Source organism: Parastagonospora nodorum (assembly GCF_000146915.1).
Source record: "Parastagonospora nodorum SN15 chromosome Unknown scaffold_1, whole genome shotgun sequence".
Taxonomy (NCBI): domain Eukaryota; kingdom Fungi; phylum Ascomycota; class Dothideomycetes; order Pleosporales; family Phaeosphaeriaceae; genus Parastagonospora; species Parastagonospora nodorum.
The window spans coordinates 1,275,747-1,293,397 of NW_001884549.1; the positions used below are offsets into that span (position 1 = coordinate 1,275,747).

General features: G+C 48.5%; 6 protein-coding genes across 6 annotated transcripts; 4 read left to right on the forward strand and 2 right to left on the reverse strand.

The window, feature by feature from the left end:
• Nucleotides 1–576: 576 nt before the first annotated feature.
• SNOG_00560 (hypothetical protein) lies at nt 577–1,846 on the reverse strand (the record flags this gene model as incomplete). Its single annotated transcript, XM_001791188.1, has 2 exons — nt 577–1,719; nt 1,766–1,846. The coding sequence occupies 2 exons, from the start codon at nt 1,844–1,846 to the stop codon at nt 577–579; spliced, it is 1,224 nt and encodes a 407-aa protein (XP_001791240.1).
• A 491-nt stretch (nt 1,847–2,337) lies between these two features.
• SNOG_00561 (hypothetical protein) lies at nt 2,338–3,615 on the forward strand (the record flags this gene model as incomplete). Its single annotated transcript, XM_001791189.1, has 2 exons — nt 2,338–2,570; nt 2,739–3,615. The coding sequence occupies 2 exons, from the start codon at nt 2,338–2,340 to the stop codon at nt 3,613–3,615; spliced, it is 1,110 nt and encodes a 369-aa protein (XP_001791241.1).
• Nucleotides 3,616–8,813: 5,198 nt separating this feature from the next.
• On the forward strand, nt 8,814–10,006 carry SNOG_00562 (hypothetical protein; the record flags this gene model as incomplete). Its single annotated transcript, XM_001791190.1, has 3 exons — nt 8,814–9,150; nt 9,201–9,506; nt 9,555–10,006. 3 exons carry the CDS (start codon nt 8,814–8,816, stop codon nt 10,004–10,006), a joined length of 1,095 nt encoding a protein of 364 aa, XP_001791242.1.
• A 626-nt stretch (nt 10,007–10,632) lies between these two features.
• Nucleotides 10,633–13,212, forward strand: SNOG_00563 (hypothetical protein; the record flags this gene model as incomplete). Its single annotated transcript, XM_001791191.1, has 5 exons — nt 10,633–10,680; nt 10,780–11,478; nt 11,527–11,661; nt 11,713–12,334; nt 12,428–13,212. 5 exons carry the CDS (start codon nt 10,633–10,635, stop codon nt 13,210–13,212), a joined length of 2,289 nt encoding a protein of 762 aa, XP_001791243.1.
• A 615-nt stretch (nt 13,213–13,827) lies between these two features.
• On the reverse strand, nt 13,828–14,849 carry SNOG_00564 (hypothetical protein; the record flags this gene model as incomplete). The annotated part of the gene is made up of 2 exons (XM_001791192.1): nt 13,828–14,730; nt 14,799–14,849. 2 exons carry the CDS (start codon nt 14,847–14,849, stop codon nt 13,828–13,830), a joined length of 954 nt encoding a protein of 317 aa, XP_001791244.1.
• Nucleotides 14,850–15,261: 412 nt separating this feature from the next.
• SNOG_00565 (hypothetical protein) lies at nt 15,262–17,369 on the forward strand (the record flags this gene model as incomplete). The annotated part of the gene is made up of 2 exons (XM_001791193.1): nt 15,262–15,301; nt 15,499–17,369. The coding sequence occupies 2 exons, from the start codon at nt 15,262–15,264 to the stop codon at nt 17,367–17,369; spliced, it is 1,911 nt and encodes a 636-aa protein (XP_001791245.1).
• Between the last annotated feature and the right edge of the window lie 282 nt (nt 17,370–17,651).

Sequence of the window (17,651 nt, forward strand, 5' to 3'; positions counted from 1 at the left end):
TTCTGAGATTGGGGGGCGAACATTGGACGGATTACATCTGCACTAGACAAAGAGTCAGCACGCTGCCTTTGATGAGTTGTTTAGCCGTCACCAGAGTGAGGCATGCAGCATGAGTACTCGTCCGGACCAAACGACGGCAGCAGTGATACGTGCGTACGTATTAGCAGAAAGATTGTTCCTCCACTGTAGGACTAGTTTCAAGCGCAATAATGCGGAAAATATATGGCGTGGTAGGTAAGGCGTGCTGAGCTTGATGTTGCCACATACCGCGTTACTTTGAGGCAGTGTCTGATAGGTATATGCTTTGCTGCGGAGCAAATCGCACATTGCATCGAACAAAAGACATCATAACCATCAACAACGAACAGATCTTTCAACAGCAGAAGTTTTTGATGACGTAACGATCAGATACAACTCAGCGTCAGTCTTCATTGTATGCTTGGGCCGTTACAAGTATGACCAGAGCATTAAGAAGGAAGGCTAGATAACTGCAAGTGTTCGTATATTTTGTTTGCAGCTCAGTACAATCGTCTTTGACATCAACTGTGGTCTGCCAAATTGGGTATCATGCGCGCATTAGATAATCATGTCACCTTCGCCGTCATCATCGACTTGTACGTCGTCCTCCTCATCTAGGTCTTCGATCGGGTACGTTAGGATGGCAGCAACATTGCCTAGGCCTTCCAGCCGCTTCCCGCTTTCGTGAAGCGAGCTGAACACCCTGACCTCGCCGCCTTCTACCTCTCGTACGCGATCAACGAGCTTGACCCATCTCCGTCGCTCTGTGATATTTTGTGCCCGGAATAACGCGTCGCTGATCATCAAAATACCGCCACCTCGACCTACACCGCCCTTGTCGACTGCAAGCTCCACTTCTCGCGGGCCGTACCACGCTCTACCATCGTCGAGGCGCATCATGGTTGTGAACTTGTCCATTAGCGCCGTTTCGCGCGCGTATTTCGTATCTGAAAGCTTGGTGGTGATGGCTGGTGAAGACAGGATATCGCTGAGGGCGTGTACGTGCGCGGAGGAGGCATGTGCAACGACGACGGAGGGTATGAAGGCAAGCAGCTGCTTGTTTGTGGTCCGCGTAGCTTCTGCCTTCATGTATTGGAGGAAGCTCTGGGCGACAAACCCGGGACTCGCTAGTAGCAGTGGCAGAGCCTTGCCCTGGTCTTTGCTTGCGGTGTTTGAGAGGTCGACGTGGCGGAGGAGAGTCGAGAGAGTTGTGGCAAAGAAATTATCCATGCCTTTGCTGTGGCCGTCCACGCCGTTTCTGCGCTTCCGTGGCACTGCGACCTCAATACGCTGCCGTAGAATCGTCTGGTGTTCCGTAATCATACAGATATTTGCCGTGCCCTCACCACCCAGAACGACAGCCCATAGCTCAGCCTTTCGCTCAATGCTGCACGCTTCCTTGAGCAAGTCCAATGCAACACTATCCCACCCATCTGCCTTTTCGATCGAAAATGCGCGATGAAGCTCCAGATCGATGGTGTGGTGTGATCCAAGTCTTACCTCTTCCAGCTCCTTCGCCACCTGGCCTGATACGTGTAGCTGTCCAGAGCCAGGATCAAAATATGTTGACGTGACCTTTATTGTCATCTTGAGTTTTACACGTTTGGTCGACGTCGATCCTGAGTCGGAAGTCTTGGTGACTCGCCGTACAGCCATCGCCTCTACGAGATCGTTTTCCTTGATCAGGTTGTATGCATGCCACTACAATGGTCAGAGGTGGCTGCATATTTGTTGCAACAGTGCTTACCATGTCTTCGGGCTCCTCTGGTTCGAGTTTTGCAAGACCCTCACCCGTCCTACGCTCGATGGATGACGACACTAGCCGCATGTTGAGCCCGGAGTATCTTCAGAAAGCGATGAGTGTATGGTTCGTGTGAATTTAGGAGTCAGTGAAGTTGTTGTGGCGATTCAGCAGTGTCGGTGGTTGCGCGAAGAACATTTATGCGCGTGCCGCGGTCGCAGCTTCCACGGAACGATGACGCATGGAGGGGTTCAGCGCCGCTAAAATTAAGCTTATGTGTGATAAGGTTTATTGCACCTGAGATATTCCTGGAGCAATTGACAACGCTACCACGGGCACAGACCCTAGTCCATTGAAGCTTTCATGGACGGTATTTCCATCACGTAGGCTTAGTGAAGCTTAGTGAGGTGGTCTCTGTATGATAGGTGTCGTTAGCGACCCGCGCCGCGGGATAGGCAACCAGGATTACTCAACCCAAAGACAAGAAGACAGGTACGTCAGAAGTTTAGGCAATTGTGATCGAATGCGCGGTTCCCTATATATCTGCCTTTCCTCCCGACACTACACCACATCATAACATGTCGTGGCTTTTTAGGAAACAGATGTCAATCTCCGCGCGTGAACTATCAATACCATCTCCACTGCCACCACCAGAACATCCAGATCCTGCGACATTTGATGAACAGACATATAGTCCCTTTTTCTCCAAAACACCTGCCGAGATCAGGAACGATATCTATGCTTATACCTTCCAAGCTGGAGCGCGCGAGCTCTTGAGCGTTAAAGCTCATCCTTTGTCCTTCCTCCTCACGTGCCGTAAGGTCCACCATGAGGCTTCCGTCATAGCCTTTTGAGGGTATACATTCCCGCTATCTGCGGAATATAACTACGCCTTTTTCACCTCGATGCGGGACGCGAAGTTGGTCCTTTCGCTTCAGCAGATCGAAACCATAACGTCTTTCTCATACGACCTGCGCAGAAGTTACGGCTGCAAAAGACTTCATAGCTACGAGAACTCGAACATTATCGCGAATGCGATACTGCTCTTTCCAAATCTGGAGCGATTCGAAATCCGCATCTTGCGTGGCCGAAAGACTTCTGAGGACGTTCACTGTAGCTATGATCCTCAGGAGCATGAGCATGGTCATGCGGGAGCCGTGCGCAAGCATGTGCCCCACTGGTTTCACTCGATCATCGATAATGTGACGAAGGGCTGTGCGTATAAATGGCAGACAGGGGAACACTGGATGGCCGAGTGGCCACAATTAGAGGACGGCGAATATTTCGAGACTGCGGAAGACTACGATTTGAGTGGTAGCACACAGATAGCTCCCTTCATGAGTCCAGACGCCGTCGGGAAAGTGAGGGGAGTGCAAAAGTGCCCTTGCCGATGCGGTAACGTGGTCTGGACCAGCGCCAACATTATCCAAGAAACTGGACGCATGATAAAAATCGATTCAGTATTTTATGGTCCGGAGGATCGAGTTTGCACCGATGCCAAGCTAGAAGCCTCAATATTGGCACGACTGGCCCCTGAGACCATCGTCTTACAAGAAGGTGATCATCCGTTAAATCTGGCGCCTGGATTCAGGCTCGATGACAAGATGACCGCTACCAGCTATGCATGGGACGCAGATCGGCAATATTGGGATGATTTGCGAAGGAGAAATGGAGATTGTAAAGCGTTTTGCAAACTGGCGTGGCAGCTTACGACATCGATAACACACGAAGAGCAATTTCCGGGCTCTAGAGCTCGGAACGAGGGAGACTGGCCCATTATGACGGAGATGGCAAAGGTGAAGCATGATCCGGCCGCTGGAGACGGTGGAGGAGTAGATCAGGCTGCAGATGGGTGAAACAGAAGCTCAACGCTGCCTGAGAAGAGAAAGGACTTCGAGGCAGATTATTTGGGGTCTTTGTAATGTATGATGAGTTATTCGCGTTGAACTGTGTTATTTTGATGGAGATGAGACGCCTAAAAAACGGTGCCTGTTACTTCGGCGTGATTAACGTTGAGGTCGGTGCGGCGCTCAGCTCGACGCGACGCTCAGCCAGCACTATATCTAGTTTTTAAAAGATGAGGCTACAACAACACGTACAATAGCTATTATTGCAAGATCTCTTAGTAGTTTAGTAAATAAGACCTTGCAATTATTTTATACTATTTAAATTTACTTAGAAGCTTTACGTTGCGTCCTCGTGACGTTACCTTTAGTAGAGGAGATAGAGAGCGCGTAATAGCTTGCTTAGCAGCTGCACTACTACTAGAACGTTTCTGACGCTTCTCCTTAGAGGAGACTGCTTATAAGGCTTTGCGCTTACCTCTTTAGAATAATTGTATAGCTTTCTCAGCGTTACGCTGCTGTTTCTGACGCTCGCGTTTAGCCTGTTTCTTAGCCTTCTCCTTCTCTCTTACTACCTTAAGTCTCTCTTATTCTGCACGCCTGTCCTCTAGCTTAACTTAACGCTAGACTTTAGCAGCCTTACGTGACTCTTTCTTATAAGCTTTCTAGAGTTTCTCCTCTATCTTATCCTGCTCTTTAACCTTCTCCTGAGCACAGGCCTCTCTAACCTTACTTAGAGACTATAAGATAGCTCTACTATAATACTCCTAACGCTGTTAAAGGCTGAGCACGTAATGCTTGCCTTTATGCTTCTTTTTAGTGTTAAGAGAGCTGCATAGGTCCTTATTTTCTATATAAAGTAGCTCATTTTCTACCTAGAGATAGTAGAGTGTTTAGGTAAGCGCATTACCCTCTTTCTTTATCTCTTCCTTCATCGTAGCTATTATAAAAGCTCAGAGCTGCCTCTAATTAGTTAAATTAAGCGTAGGAAAAGTGCTAGGATCCTTATCTCTATCTAGTGTTATTTCCTTAAACTGTTTTAGTATAATGTCGCGATCCTTTAGCTATATACTAGTAGCTTTAAATAAGGCTAGGATTGTTTCTCTAATAAAGGAGGAGGTCTAGAAGGTCTAGAATAACAGGAAAAAGTCCCCTTTCTGCAGTGCTACGAGCCCTTAGCTGCAGTAAAGGAACTTAGTAAGTTAAGCTAAGTAAGCTAATAAGAGTAGCTTAAACATTACTACATTAAGCAGCTGAAGCGTGTAGGTTAAATAAGGAGGTAGTATAGCTAATAGAATCTTATTCTAATAGCAGTACTTAATAAAATCTATCGTTATGTAACTCCTATAGCTATCTAGGATAAGGAGCCTGTACGCGCGACGCGCTCTCTCCTTAGTATAGCAATTAAATACCTATTTAAGCTATGCTAAGCCTATATCATTATTCGTCTAGCTAGATAGAGATGAAGTAACATGCATCTAGTACTTGCTAGCCTTAATTTCCTGCACCTAAGAAGCTCGAATGTAGCTGTGCTTAGCCTTATATATAATGCCTAGAGAAAGAGCATTTCTACCTGCTCCTATATACGCTAGGATAGTAATCTACGTACGTAATCTATCCTAACGCATTGCCTAGACTCTCTTCTTCTCCTAAGTTGCCTTGCTAAACACTTATTTGCTCCGCCTAATAGAGCTAATTATAAAGCTCTTCTTATCTATATTGTAGGAGTTCTGAGGCAGAACATTATATTGCTCTATCTTAGTGTGCAGGAGATTAAAGTATAGCCTATATTTAGCTCTAGAATCAGCGTTATAGCGTACAGAGTCTATGCCGTTAGTCTAGCGAGAGATAAGATAAGTGTTATTGCGGTTAAGAAAGCGCGTAACCTAGCCTTTGCCCACCTCTTTTTAAGCTATCTATGACGCGAAATTTTTGATTATTATACGCGTAGGTAGAAGCCCTCGTTTAGTAAGCTTTTTAATATATACTATAAGCTCTAGTTCCTGTTGTAGGCTGAGTTTCATAGCGTTAACTCTCTAGGCGTCTTTTGACGCTTAGACGCCCTTGCATCTTCGAGCCAGCGTGTAGCGACTAACGTTGTGTTTCTCAGCAACTTTTGTATACGAGAAATGATTATTAGGACTGTAGGATTCAATTTCTTTAATCGCAGCTTAAATTGGTTCTATATTAGTAGAGTTATGACGCGTCAAAGTATAGTGGTTATCAGGGGTTTTGGTGTTGGCTGAGCGTTGCGTTGAGCTGAGCGCCGCACCGACCTCGACGTTACGTAATGTTCGAAACGCGTCTTCGCGTCGGCGCCCCTTCCTCTTACTTTCCAGCTACACACGACATCGTGCCATCACGCAAATGCGTTACATTCATTGCTCGTTTCTCCGTTTTCTTAAACACTTGGCCCGGAACTTCGCGACATCGTTGTGTCCCTGATGGCCTCCACCTATCGCTCTTCATCAGACCTTGAAACGCTACGCCTGTCACGTTATTACTTTCCAGCCTGAAGAAAATGGCAAAAGCAGCGGCTATGATAGGAATGTTGTTGAGACGTTTGCCAATTACCAAGGAGAGGATGTACTCATGAACGATAAGTTCACTGCAAAGAGTGATTCGTCGCAGCGGCATTGCCTGTCGACTGCTCATACAACCACTGTCTTCACTGCCCCACGACATGAAGCATTTTGAGCGACTACCACCTTCCTGAACCGATGTCAGATACCTCGATTATGACGTCTCTCAGCTTGTTGGCCATCATTGGACCCATATTTCCTGCCGGGGCACGCGGGACATCCGTTCCGTTGGATCCTCCGAAGAAGGGTCTAAGTACCGGCGCTAAAGCAGGCATAGGTGCGGGTGCTCTTGCCAGTCGTCTGTGCCAACTCAGGTCTTGTCGAGAAGGACAGAGGGACGAGCGACCAAAGGTGTGATCTACAGTCCTGTGACAGTGGCCATGGCAGTATGTACGATGAGCCAATACTAACGAGAGTGACGACTTCATCCAGGGTCCTGATCCTCATATGCACAGAGGTTAGTTTATAGCATCACGACCTTGGGCAGTCAGCTTCCCGCTCAAGCTTTGCGCACGTTTGTCGAATCCTTCGTCGGGCGCATCAACCCGACCGTTACAATATCGTCCGCGCTGAGCAACAGGAAGCTTTTCATTCGTTCAGAGAATGACCTTGCTCCTAAAGGCCATGAGGAACACGAATCTAGATGTTTCTATCCACATATACACCTTGGCAAGTCTGTTCCTGTAGTACATCCCAGTATTCTGCTTTCCCCGAATCCTCTTCACGTTGTATGTAGCATCCTACTTTGCTCAAAGAGTAAGTGATTTAGTAGTGCCGCCTGCGAATTTTCGTCCCAAGAAAGCAGCGACAACTTCGCAGGCTGCTTGCAGTCGAATGATCACCGCTGGCGTTGTTCCTACTGTGGTAGTAGGCATAAGTAGTGGGGTAGGTCAGGAGGCAGGGATCGGAAATTGCACCAGCTAAACCAAGTTCGGATAGATAATATATTTTAATACTTTGTATGGCAGCCTTCAGCCTCTATTACAGCCTAGCACCTCTCTCTTATACTAATTACTAAGGACTGCAGGTATTCTAGTGTAATAGAATCCTAAGCCTCCTGTATAATCGTACGTAGCTGATCGTAGCTCCGCTGCCTGCCTGCAGGTAGATCTAGGTAGTTCTGCTTAATCTAGTCCTTTATCTTATTCTAAACTACCTTAATAGGGTTAAGATCTAGTGAAAAAGCTAGCTAAGAGATAGCTTTAACTCCTCTGTCTTGTAGCTCTCTGTGTGTAGATGCAGCTGCATAAGCTAGAGCTCTATCTTGCATAAAAATGAGGCCTAGATTTATCCTTATCTATCCTTTAATAACAGGCACGATCCTCTTACAATAACGTAACTAGTTAATTAAACCTTACTCCTTCTTCTAAAAGATATATAGACCTTTCTCACTGCCGTTAAAGCAAGCCTAGAACATCTAGCCTCTCTTTCTTAGTACTTTATCTACTAGGCAAGTATCATCTAGACTCTTACTAGGTAAGCGAGTAACCTAGACTCGCCTGTAGCGCCCTCTAGTGACCTAGGTTTCATCGCTCTAGAGTATGTGGTTCTATTGCTCAAGAGTCTAGCTAACGTGAGCCTATGCTCACGCCAGCTGAGCTCTTTAATTTGCTTTAGAAAGAGGTAGCTTTGCTAGAGCTATTCGTCAGCTATAGCTAGCAGAACGTAGGGCATAGCGAATCGCGTACTCAGATACTCCTTAGCGAGGGTAAAAGTAGTTTAAGAGAGCAAGATAGCTTATCTAGCAGGTACTTCTACTCTGACGGATGAAAAGGATAAGCTCTTCTTTCTGCTCCTAGCTTAGTAGCGAGGGTCTGCCTAACCTCCTTCTTAGGGTAATCTGCGTGGAGAGAGAGTACTTAACCTAGTGTCTTAATACCCTAAGTTGATCAGAGATAAAGCTCTGTGTATGGCCAGCGTCATGGAGAGTGTGTATTTGAAGCCTCTGATCACGGGTAAGATAAGTATAGCGTGGGGGGGTAGCTGGTGTCTCTATAGCTGCTTGGTAAGGAGAGAAGTTGCTAGAGTTTGAAGGTTGAGAACAGAGTGTCATTTATCAGCAATAGAGCAGTTTTGGCTCTATCCGAAGTCCGTCCGGATCTACAACCCCTAATAGACCCACCCCACTACTTATGCCTACTACCACAGTAGATCGCAATATTGAGGTATGTTCCGATTCGCTCGACTGTTCTAACTGCCGATGAGCACGCGCGCCTGTCCGGTTAAAATTCCAACACCCGACATGCACATTACCGACCCACTGTGACAGTGATGCATACAAGGGACGGTACTGCACCCCGCTGCCAAGATCGTGCGATAGATGAATGGCAATCAAGTTGCGGCGTCTGTGAACAAGATGGCATATCCTGCAACCTATCGTCGGCTACACGATTATGGCGGTGATCCTGGACAATCTGTGGAGAGTGGAATCCACTACAGCAGGTCATAACTGCCTGGATGCGTGATGCGATTTGCAAGGAGTGCTTCCGATGGCCCAAAGGACTGCTCGCCCCCATGGCGAAAAAGCCGGTGTAATGCGGCGATGTGGAAGTATAATAAGCCATCAGAGGTATCTTAACTGTTGCTGGTAGCACGCCTTGGCTTTAGACCGGTTCATATTCAGTCAAAATGGTTCACTTATCGCAGGCTTTGGCCACTGCGCTTTTAGCATCCGGAATCCTTGCACATCCCGGCGGAAACACCAACAGAGAGATATTGAGAAGACAAGCTCATCTCGAACATCCCTACCGCCGAAATGTACAAGAATGCAAACGCGATCTAGTCGAGAGTGGATGGGTTAGGGAGCAACATATGAGGCGCGAGGCAAGACTTCACGAACTCCGAGTTGCTGCCGGCTTTGCGAAAGAGCATGAGATTATTCGTCGTGATCCTGCTGAGGTAGAGGAGAACTATGGTGTTGAGGCAGCATGCACGCTCGACCCTGAGGCCACTGAAGGACCATACTGTAAGCCAAGATTATCGGATGTATACATGCATCATCCTGACTTTTACCAGGGGTCACCGGCGAGCTCATCCGATCAGATGTCCTTACTGGCGAGAAAGGCGCTATTACCCATCTCGACATTAACGTGATTGATACGTCTGGTTGCAAGCCAATTACCGATGCCTATGTAGAGCTCTGGGGCTGCAACTCTACTGGTGTGTATACGGGTGTGCAAGCTAAGGGCAATGGGGATGGCTCTGCTACTGCTATTGCCACCAATGCACTTCGTGGTGTTCAGCCCACTGGTAAAAACGGTACCGCGACCTTCACCACAGTCATTCCAGGGCACTACGTTGGCCGTGCAAACCACCTCCATAGTAAGTACAGACTTGGCTGCTATGCATGTTACCACTAACAAAACCAAGCAATCATCCATCACGGTGCCAAGCTCTTGCCCAACAACACTATCCAAGGCGGCACGATCTCACACGTTGGCCAATTTTACATTGAGCAAAACTTCCTAGGGGAAGTCGAAAAGACCCCTCCCTACAACACCAACAAGCAAGCTCAGACTCTCAACGCCCAAGACTTTCTCTTCAACATGGGTAAGCAGGGCGGCGATGATCCTGTCATGAAGATCAGCCTGATTGGCAAGACAATTGCAGACGGTCTGTATGCGACTATCGATGTTGGTGTCAACCCGAGGGCGAAGCAAAACCCGCAGCCGGTTAACATGTGGACGCCGCAAGGTGGCAAGCCGGTGCCTGGAAGTCCGTGGACCGGATACCCGGACACGTGCAAGTTCTGTGGGTTTAGGCCGCCGATGGAGAAAAAGGGTGTTGATGGTGAGGTTGAAGAGACATTGGATATGGAGTAGGGTGGTCTGTCGAATCAAGCAATGAGTCAGTTCGTACATCATGTGAAGCATGACCTCATGCTCCACGTACATGTAGTTAGCAGAAGGTTTTGCTACGTTTTGAGCCTAAATACTTCTCTTATTGCTTGATCAAACTTGGGATTTTCTCGACTTGAAGCTGAAGTATGAGATGCAGGCAATTGTGAGCACACAACCCTCGCAAACTCCAGCATGCCTCATCGCCCTCCCTTCACAGTCTTGTAACGCTCATGATGTGAGGCGGAGCGTTCCTGAGTGATGACGATACAACGCTTATGTAACATCGGAAGACGGCTATTTCTGGCACAGGCCTTTCCGACTGAAGACAAGCGCGGATCGCCGATCTTCTGCGCATCTCAATTCTCAGCTTCTCATTCAAATATCGTCGGCACTCAGCAGGCAAACATCCTATAAGGACACCGCAGTAAAGAAATAATATCGCTTGATACTATGCATGTCGATTTAGACACTTGACAGTGGCTACCCTGATGCCGTTGTTTCATGACACTGAATACACTGCTACCTGGTCTTGTCATCTCCTAGAGGCGCGCTGCATCATTTGCTGAAGTCCGAACATCGCCTGACGAGCCTTTGCCAACCCACTCAAGATGACACAGACAGGAAAATGCGATATTTGTCGCCAGAGAAAAGTTAAGGTACGCATCAACACGACCCCGAACCAGTGCTGCGAAATCTTTGCATCACTTAACTAGTCGTTTCTTGGATACCTAGGCATGATCTAACCTCATTTGCAGTGCGATGAAGAGAAGCCGAAGTGTGGTGCATGTCGTAAGAAGGACCGGCCATGCTCCTACTCCTACGGCAAGGCTTCTGCTTTCGTGGTGGAAGATCCAAACCAATTAACAAAGCACGGAAGGGCCAAGGTCGCACCCGTCATTCACACACTTGAAGATGCTGAGGAGAGTATGCTTTCTTCTACATCAACACCATCCAACCTGCACGTGACGACCGAAAGAGACGCAGGAAATGGCCAAGGATTCTTCCAAACGCTTGCGCCTTTGTCAAAGAGAAAAGCCGCACTGTCAAGGAAGGCCGTGGCGCAACAGCGAAGAAAACTGGAGCTCTACATACAGCACCTTCAGGCGGAAGCTGCTCTCTCGATCATCAAGCCGTCATGTCCTGAGACCACGCTGATAGCTCGATACATTAATATGGTTGGACCGGAGAATGTAGACTACCAGCCGTTGTCTATTTTGGGTACCTGGATCCAGTCTATCCCGTCTCGCATCGGCTCCAACAGGATGATGGATCTTGCAGTAGAATTCTTCGTCAACAGCTTCGATGTATACTGGGATGATACCCACTCGAAGCGCAACCTGGCAATTGCGAGCAAGGAGAAGGCACTGAAAGAGCTACAGCTTTTCGTCTTCAATGCAAACAATCGGCCCACTTACGATGTTCTGCTAGCAACGAAGATGCACTATGCTGCTGAGGTACGTCCATGAACTTCAAACTGGAGGCGCAATCACTAATAGCAACAGGCAATGCTTGGTCTTGACTCCATGTACCACGCGATACATGCTTTTGGGCTAGCAGAGTTGCTCAAATCTGGTGTGATTGCGAGTGTCGATGATGAGTACTATTGGAATTTGATTGATAACACTTACATTGATGATGTGAGTCAAGGTACCCTAACGAGACCTCGAGTACATAGCTCATCCAGCTAGGTGAACGAAGCCATGCTCGGCGGCCGTGATTCCGTGTACGATAACGACTTTTACCTGTCCACAACATATCCACCCCCCTTGTCTTCACACCAGAATACGCTGTCCGCATCACAGAGAGCATCTATGGTAATCATGCATATCTTCGTTCAGTGTCCTCGCTTCAACCGCGTGGTAAGACACGCGATCGCAAACCAAGATGATACTGCAGCTCTCGTGGCGGCTGTCACACTGGCTGAGTCGCTTTGGCAACTTGAAGTCCCTGCTCAGGTTGCGCCGCTGCTTAGTGAAGCAGTGGCTCTGTCTCCTCGGCCTGTCAATGGTCTCGCTGATACATTGGTCAATTCCCTGCAGTTCTCCTCTGTTCAGAGTATGGTACTTTGCACTCGGTATTGGATGCTGGTCTCTATTCTCGGAGGTCTCATCGATACTCTATACAGATATTTTCCGGCCGAGACAGAGCTGTCAATGCTACCGGATCGGTACGCATTGCACAAGTTCGAGACGGAAGCGGCCACGAAGCTCGCAATGTCCATTCCGTGGGCCGACTCGCTGTCACAAAAGCTACCGCTTGTGCCTTTGCGCTTACATACGCCGCTGCAGATCTCCATCGGACCATGGCACCGTACAATACAACGACTTAATGCGTTTCGCGCATCTACTCCGAATCTAGACACAGAAATCGATTGCGAAATGAGCCGCACAATTAGTCACGCAGAACGCATGAAGGCCTGGATTATCAGGGAGTGCAACCAGATTCATGAAAAATGGGACGTCAGCGTCATATCGGAAGGACCACTGTTGGAAGCACTTAACACTATGGCCGGTGAGAAGATACCAGACTGGCTGCCAGTGCGCGTACGCTTTGAGGCGGAGGATGGCGATATGGTCCTGAAGTTGGAGTACGAGAACAAAGAGGGCTCATATAAGGATAGCTTTCATATCACCGAGAATCCGCCAAGACGAGCGTGGGAAAATCAGACGCTTGACTGGCTTAACAAATCAGGCTTTGCGATCAGTACTCCTAAGAAAGAAATGCCATACCGAGGCGAATCTCACAAGGATTCCTGGTATGGAACTGAAAGGGCAGAGAGCATGGAGCCACGAGATGCTGCGAATTTTGTACACGGCACTGGCAGGAACTTGTGTTCGTCATCGGGATGGTGGCCGACCAACGATAATGCATCAACTATACTTCTCGACAGCACGCACAAAGCGTCTGCATTTTCGACCATGCCGCACCCGAGCAGCACCGTCACTCAAGACGCAGCGGAACATGTTGATCGCCATCCCTGTCTGGCGTCGAGCTTCTGGCCGCAAATGTCAAACTCTATGACGGCATTGCTTGGTGGCTCGCCGAAAAATCCATGCCTTTCGCCAGCGTGGTCCGGCCCGCTCTTCTCTGCATCGAATGGGAACAGCACCAATGCAGAAAGAAATCGTCTCTCACCGGTGTATCCTGACACGGAGCACTTCTCTTCTTCGCCACAGGCACAGGAATGACCGCAAGCACATGGCACTTTGAGAAACATAGTAGGATTAGAACATCTACATTCTCCTCAATCTCCTGACCACCACGAGATAGTTTTGACCGTGCTTATCCTTGGTTAGTCAGCTGCTCAGATCCCGGTACCCCCCTTAAATACCATACGAGTCTGGATACTCCTGCCAAGTGCCCTCAACAAGCTGTGTTTGGCAGTGTTGGCATCGGAGTTTGTGCTGCCACAGCGGGTAGGGCGATCGCCGAAGGCCGCGCACGGTACTTGAGTGACCGCAATGGAAGCAGTTGTAAACCACAGTAACAGTACCGCCGGAATGACCAGACATCGTGCTTGTTGCTTGGTGTGTGTCGTTGAATGATTCGAGTTGTGGTGCGGTTGAGTATTATCGTGAGTGTATATACTGCAGTGATACACCGTAGTAAATAGCTTGCAAGAAGAAAAGAGGAAGCTTATACACGCGCTAACGAGATGCCTTTATACCCGGTTAAGCTGAGCTGGCGGAGGTGACCTATGCATAAGTGAAATACAGTACTTCCATCATTACCTGTATATGGCTGATTCGACGTCAGTGCCAGATTGTGCGATGTACAATATAAAGTCATCGTGAGCGAGTGGTTCATTGAAGTATCCACTCAATACCTGCCAACGTGTCTTGTTCCCACTCCTCACTAATTGGTAACTCAGGGCACGTGGTCCAGAAACCATGTGACAAACCTGAATACACCTTGTTCTTCACATCTAGCCCTTGTTTTCTCAGCATGTCTGCAAATAGAATCGCCTCGTCACGTCTTGGATCCCAGCCACATATAGCAAAGTACACCTTATTGGCCACTCCTTTCCACTCCGCCTCTTCGTGGAGTAAAGGAGAGTACCTGACATCGTCCTTTGGTGCTCCATACTTCTTCCAAAAGTAATCAATCGAAGACTTGGTTAGTCCTGGAGCGTCATCTATCTCGTCAACGGAGAAGATGTAAGGCTTAAGATGTGCTGGACGAACGTCTGGGTGGCACCACGATCCGGCCCAGAAGGCCAAGCCTGTTATCGGGGCAGAGGATGGAGACGGAGGAGAGTGATGGTAACGGTGCGCCAAGCCAGCAGTGAAGTTTGCTCCAGCTGATGTGCCACCAACTAGAAAACCTTTTTTCAAGTCGAAATTGAGCTGCACTTCTGCTTCCTTGGTGCTTGCCCAGCTCAAAACCTCCCAACAATCTTCGAAGCCAACTGGAAAGGGATGCTCAGGTGCGAGGCGATACTCGATACTCAAGACACAAATGCTGCATCTTTTGGCAATTGCGCGGCACGTCTTGTCATCGGTCTCCAATCCACCGGTCACGAAACCTCCGCCATGTTGGTACACGAACAGTGGCAGGATTGATGCATCTTTGCGCCGGTAAATGCGAACGGTATGCTGAGTCTTGACCGTAATTTCGAAGATATCTAGAGCTGGATCTGGATCAATCGAAATACGGTCTCGAGTCATACGGTCAACACGTGTGTTCGGCGGCAGATTGTTAGGGAACTACTCATGGTCAGCGAAGGCCTAGGCCGAAACAGCATTACGGAGCCGTTCCTGGGAGAGAGACCCACGTCTTTCCACTGAGGATGTGGTATCGCGTACGTGCGATATTTTTCAGCCATATTTCCTATATTCCTGCTACAAATATCCTTTGTGTTGGCTTTTTTTTACAACAAATTATGCTCTGCTACCTTGTGTGGCTCTGCGGGAGATTAGAATGTGGGGTCGATTGTTGGGTGGCGTGAACGTCAGAACTCAATCGCACCATCAACCTTGCACCATCGCGAGAACACCACCGCCACCTCGCCGTTCGTTATATATTTTATCAAGCAGTCATGCCTAGCTCACGGCGTACACTCCGAGCTCGGAAACTTGATAAGATGGAAGCACGATATTACCAGTAATGCGTACTTGTGTAAGTGGGGTGATCGACAGCCAAGCGGAGAATTTGATCTAATCTTATCTTGATCAAGACTGGGCTGCTTGCCTGACAATAAAATCTCGGTATTCGGAGCGATTGAAGCTAGTATCCGAATGTGCATGGAATTTGATAGGCGCAAAGGTGTTCTGTTAGGTCTGGAAGAGGATACAGGTTGCCGAAAAGCCGGGTTCAGATATTTCTGTGACCCTCTTGTAAGCCTTGATGCACCCTTCTCTTTTACTTCGTAGATTTCGTGTTGTTTAGATCAACTGTGTGCCTTTTCGGGGCAGTGTTGATTGTCCCGATATGACTTCAAAAGAAATCTCATCTTCACCGCCCAACTGCCGCAGATACCTCTTTACCATCCAGCGACCAGCGCAAAGCTGACGCCATCGTTCAAGCCAAGGATGATTTCGAGAAGGACCCTCAAAAACGCCCGATTGAATCGGAAACCCCTGGTGTGAAGAAGGTCGAACGCTTCAGCCATGTCCTCTACCACTCCGGCAAAAGCGGCCGCACGCTGCTCTTCATCCTTGCCGCGTCCATCGGCCTTACCATGTTTGGTTATGCTCTTGATCAAGGCATCACCTCACAGTTCACAGTCATAGCAGCATCTGCTTTCTCGCACCACGCTGAAATTGGAGCAGTCAACACCGCTTCCAGCATTATCCGAGCTATATCGAAACCATTCATCGGCAAGCTGAGCGACATCACAAGTCGACCAACAACCTACGTTGTGGTACTTGTCTTCTACGTAATCGGCTTCGTGATTGCAGCAACCTGTAAAAGCATCGGCGCCTACATTATCGGCATATCGTTCACTGCCTTTGGTAAATCGGGTCTTGACCTTTTGGGCGACATCATCGTTGCTGATTTGACACCACTGGAGTGGCGCGCTTTCTGGTCCTCAATGCTCAGTGCTCCGTTCATCATCACTGTCTTTATCAACGGCTTCATTGCGGACGCCATGATTCCGGATCACTGGCGTTGGGGATTAGGCATGTTCGCCATTATGATGCCGGTGCTCCTGATACCCGCAATTTTCACCCTGTATGGGGTTCAGAGAAGGGCGGACAAGCTAGGCGCTATATCTTTTGGCGAAGCTGGCATGGCACGCAGAGAAGGCATTAAGGTTCGCACCGGAAAAGACTATCTCAATCTCGCATACCGCGGCATCATCGACATCGATCTTGCTGGCCTGATACTGCTTGGCGTCGGCTTCTCACTCGTGCTGTTGTCGTTCAACCTTACAAAGACTGCCAATGGAGGATGGAGCAATCCGAGCATGATCGCAATGATCGTCACCGGCTTCGTGGTACTTGGATTCTTCGCCGCCTTCGAAATCTTCTTCGCGCCGAAACCAATCATGACTCGGCGCATCTTCCGCAATCGAGCATTTATCTGTGCATTGCTCGTCAACGTGTTCAACCAAATGGCGAGTGCAACAAGAAACAACTACTTCTCGTCTTACGTTTACATCATCAAAGAATGGTCCAACTACTCCTGGAACACATTCCTCAATACCACAACACTCGTGCTATGCATCTTCGGTTTACTGGGCGGCCTCATTCATCGCTACAGCCATCGCTACAAGTCGCTCATGGTACTTGGCGCTGTACTCAAGCTCATTGGCACCTGCATTCAGATGACGAGCGATTTGAGAAGTACACAATCTACTGCTGCTCTTGTAATGTCACAACTCCTCCTGGGTTGCGGTGCGTTCACCGTCATCGGCGCGCGAGTTGGCGCTCAAGCCTCCGTGCCACACGAGGATCTGTCATCCGCAATCGCCATCACATCCTTGTGGAGTACGCTTGCGTCTTCAGTAGGCTACACCATCGCGGCATCGATCTGGACAGAGCACATGCTTCCGTACATGCGCGAAGAGATGCCTAGCGTCCCAGAAAAGACCATTCAAACGATTTACGGCAGTATCAAGACGTTACGGACCAAGTATGACTGGCAAGATCCGATCCGCCAGAGTGCTGTGCGCGCATACACGCGTGTGAACGGCATCATATTCATCGCTGCCATCGTTCTCAACGTCGTCCCGGTGATACTCTCGATCTGCATGCCAGACTACTATCTCGGAAAGCAACAGAATGCAGTCACAAACACGGGTGTTGATGGACAGCCCGTGCAAGTTCAAGGCCGTCGGAATGAGACGAAGAAGCCTGGTATATTCGCCAAGGTGAAGAGATTTTACAGGAGAGAGACCTAAACTGTAGGCATCGCACCAAACCAGTCCAAACAGTGGTATTTTGATATATCACCTGGCTTAATCTCATGTCTTCCGTGATGTGCGAGCAGGATGATATACAGAGGAGGACCTACAGGTTTCTCTATGAATCAAACAATGTTCAATCCCAGACGCGAGCCTGGACTAATTTGATAGGCCAGATCAGTGTGAACATTATTACATCAATACATCGATCTGACTACTTTCGTTTCTTCAGTGAAGGGCGAGAGTAGGATGATACACAAGTAAATACCTACAGTTGTC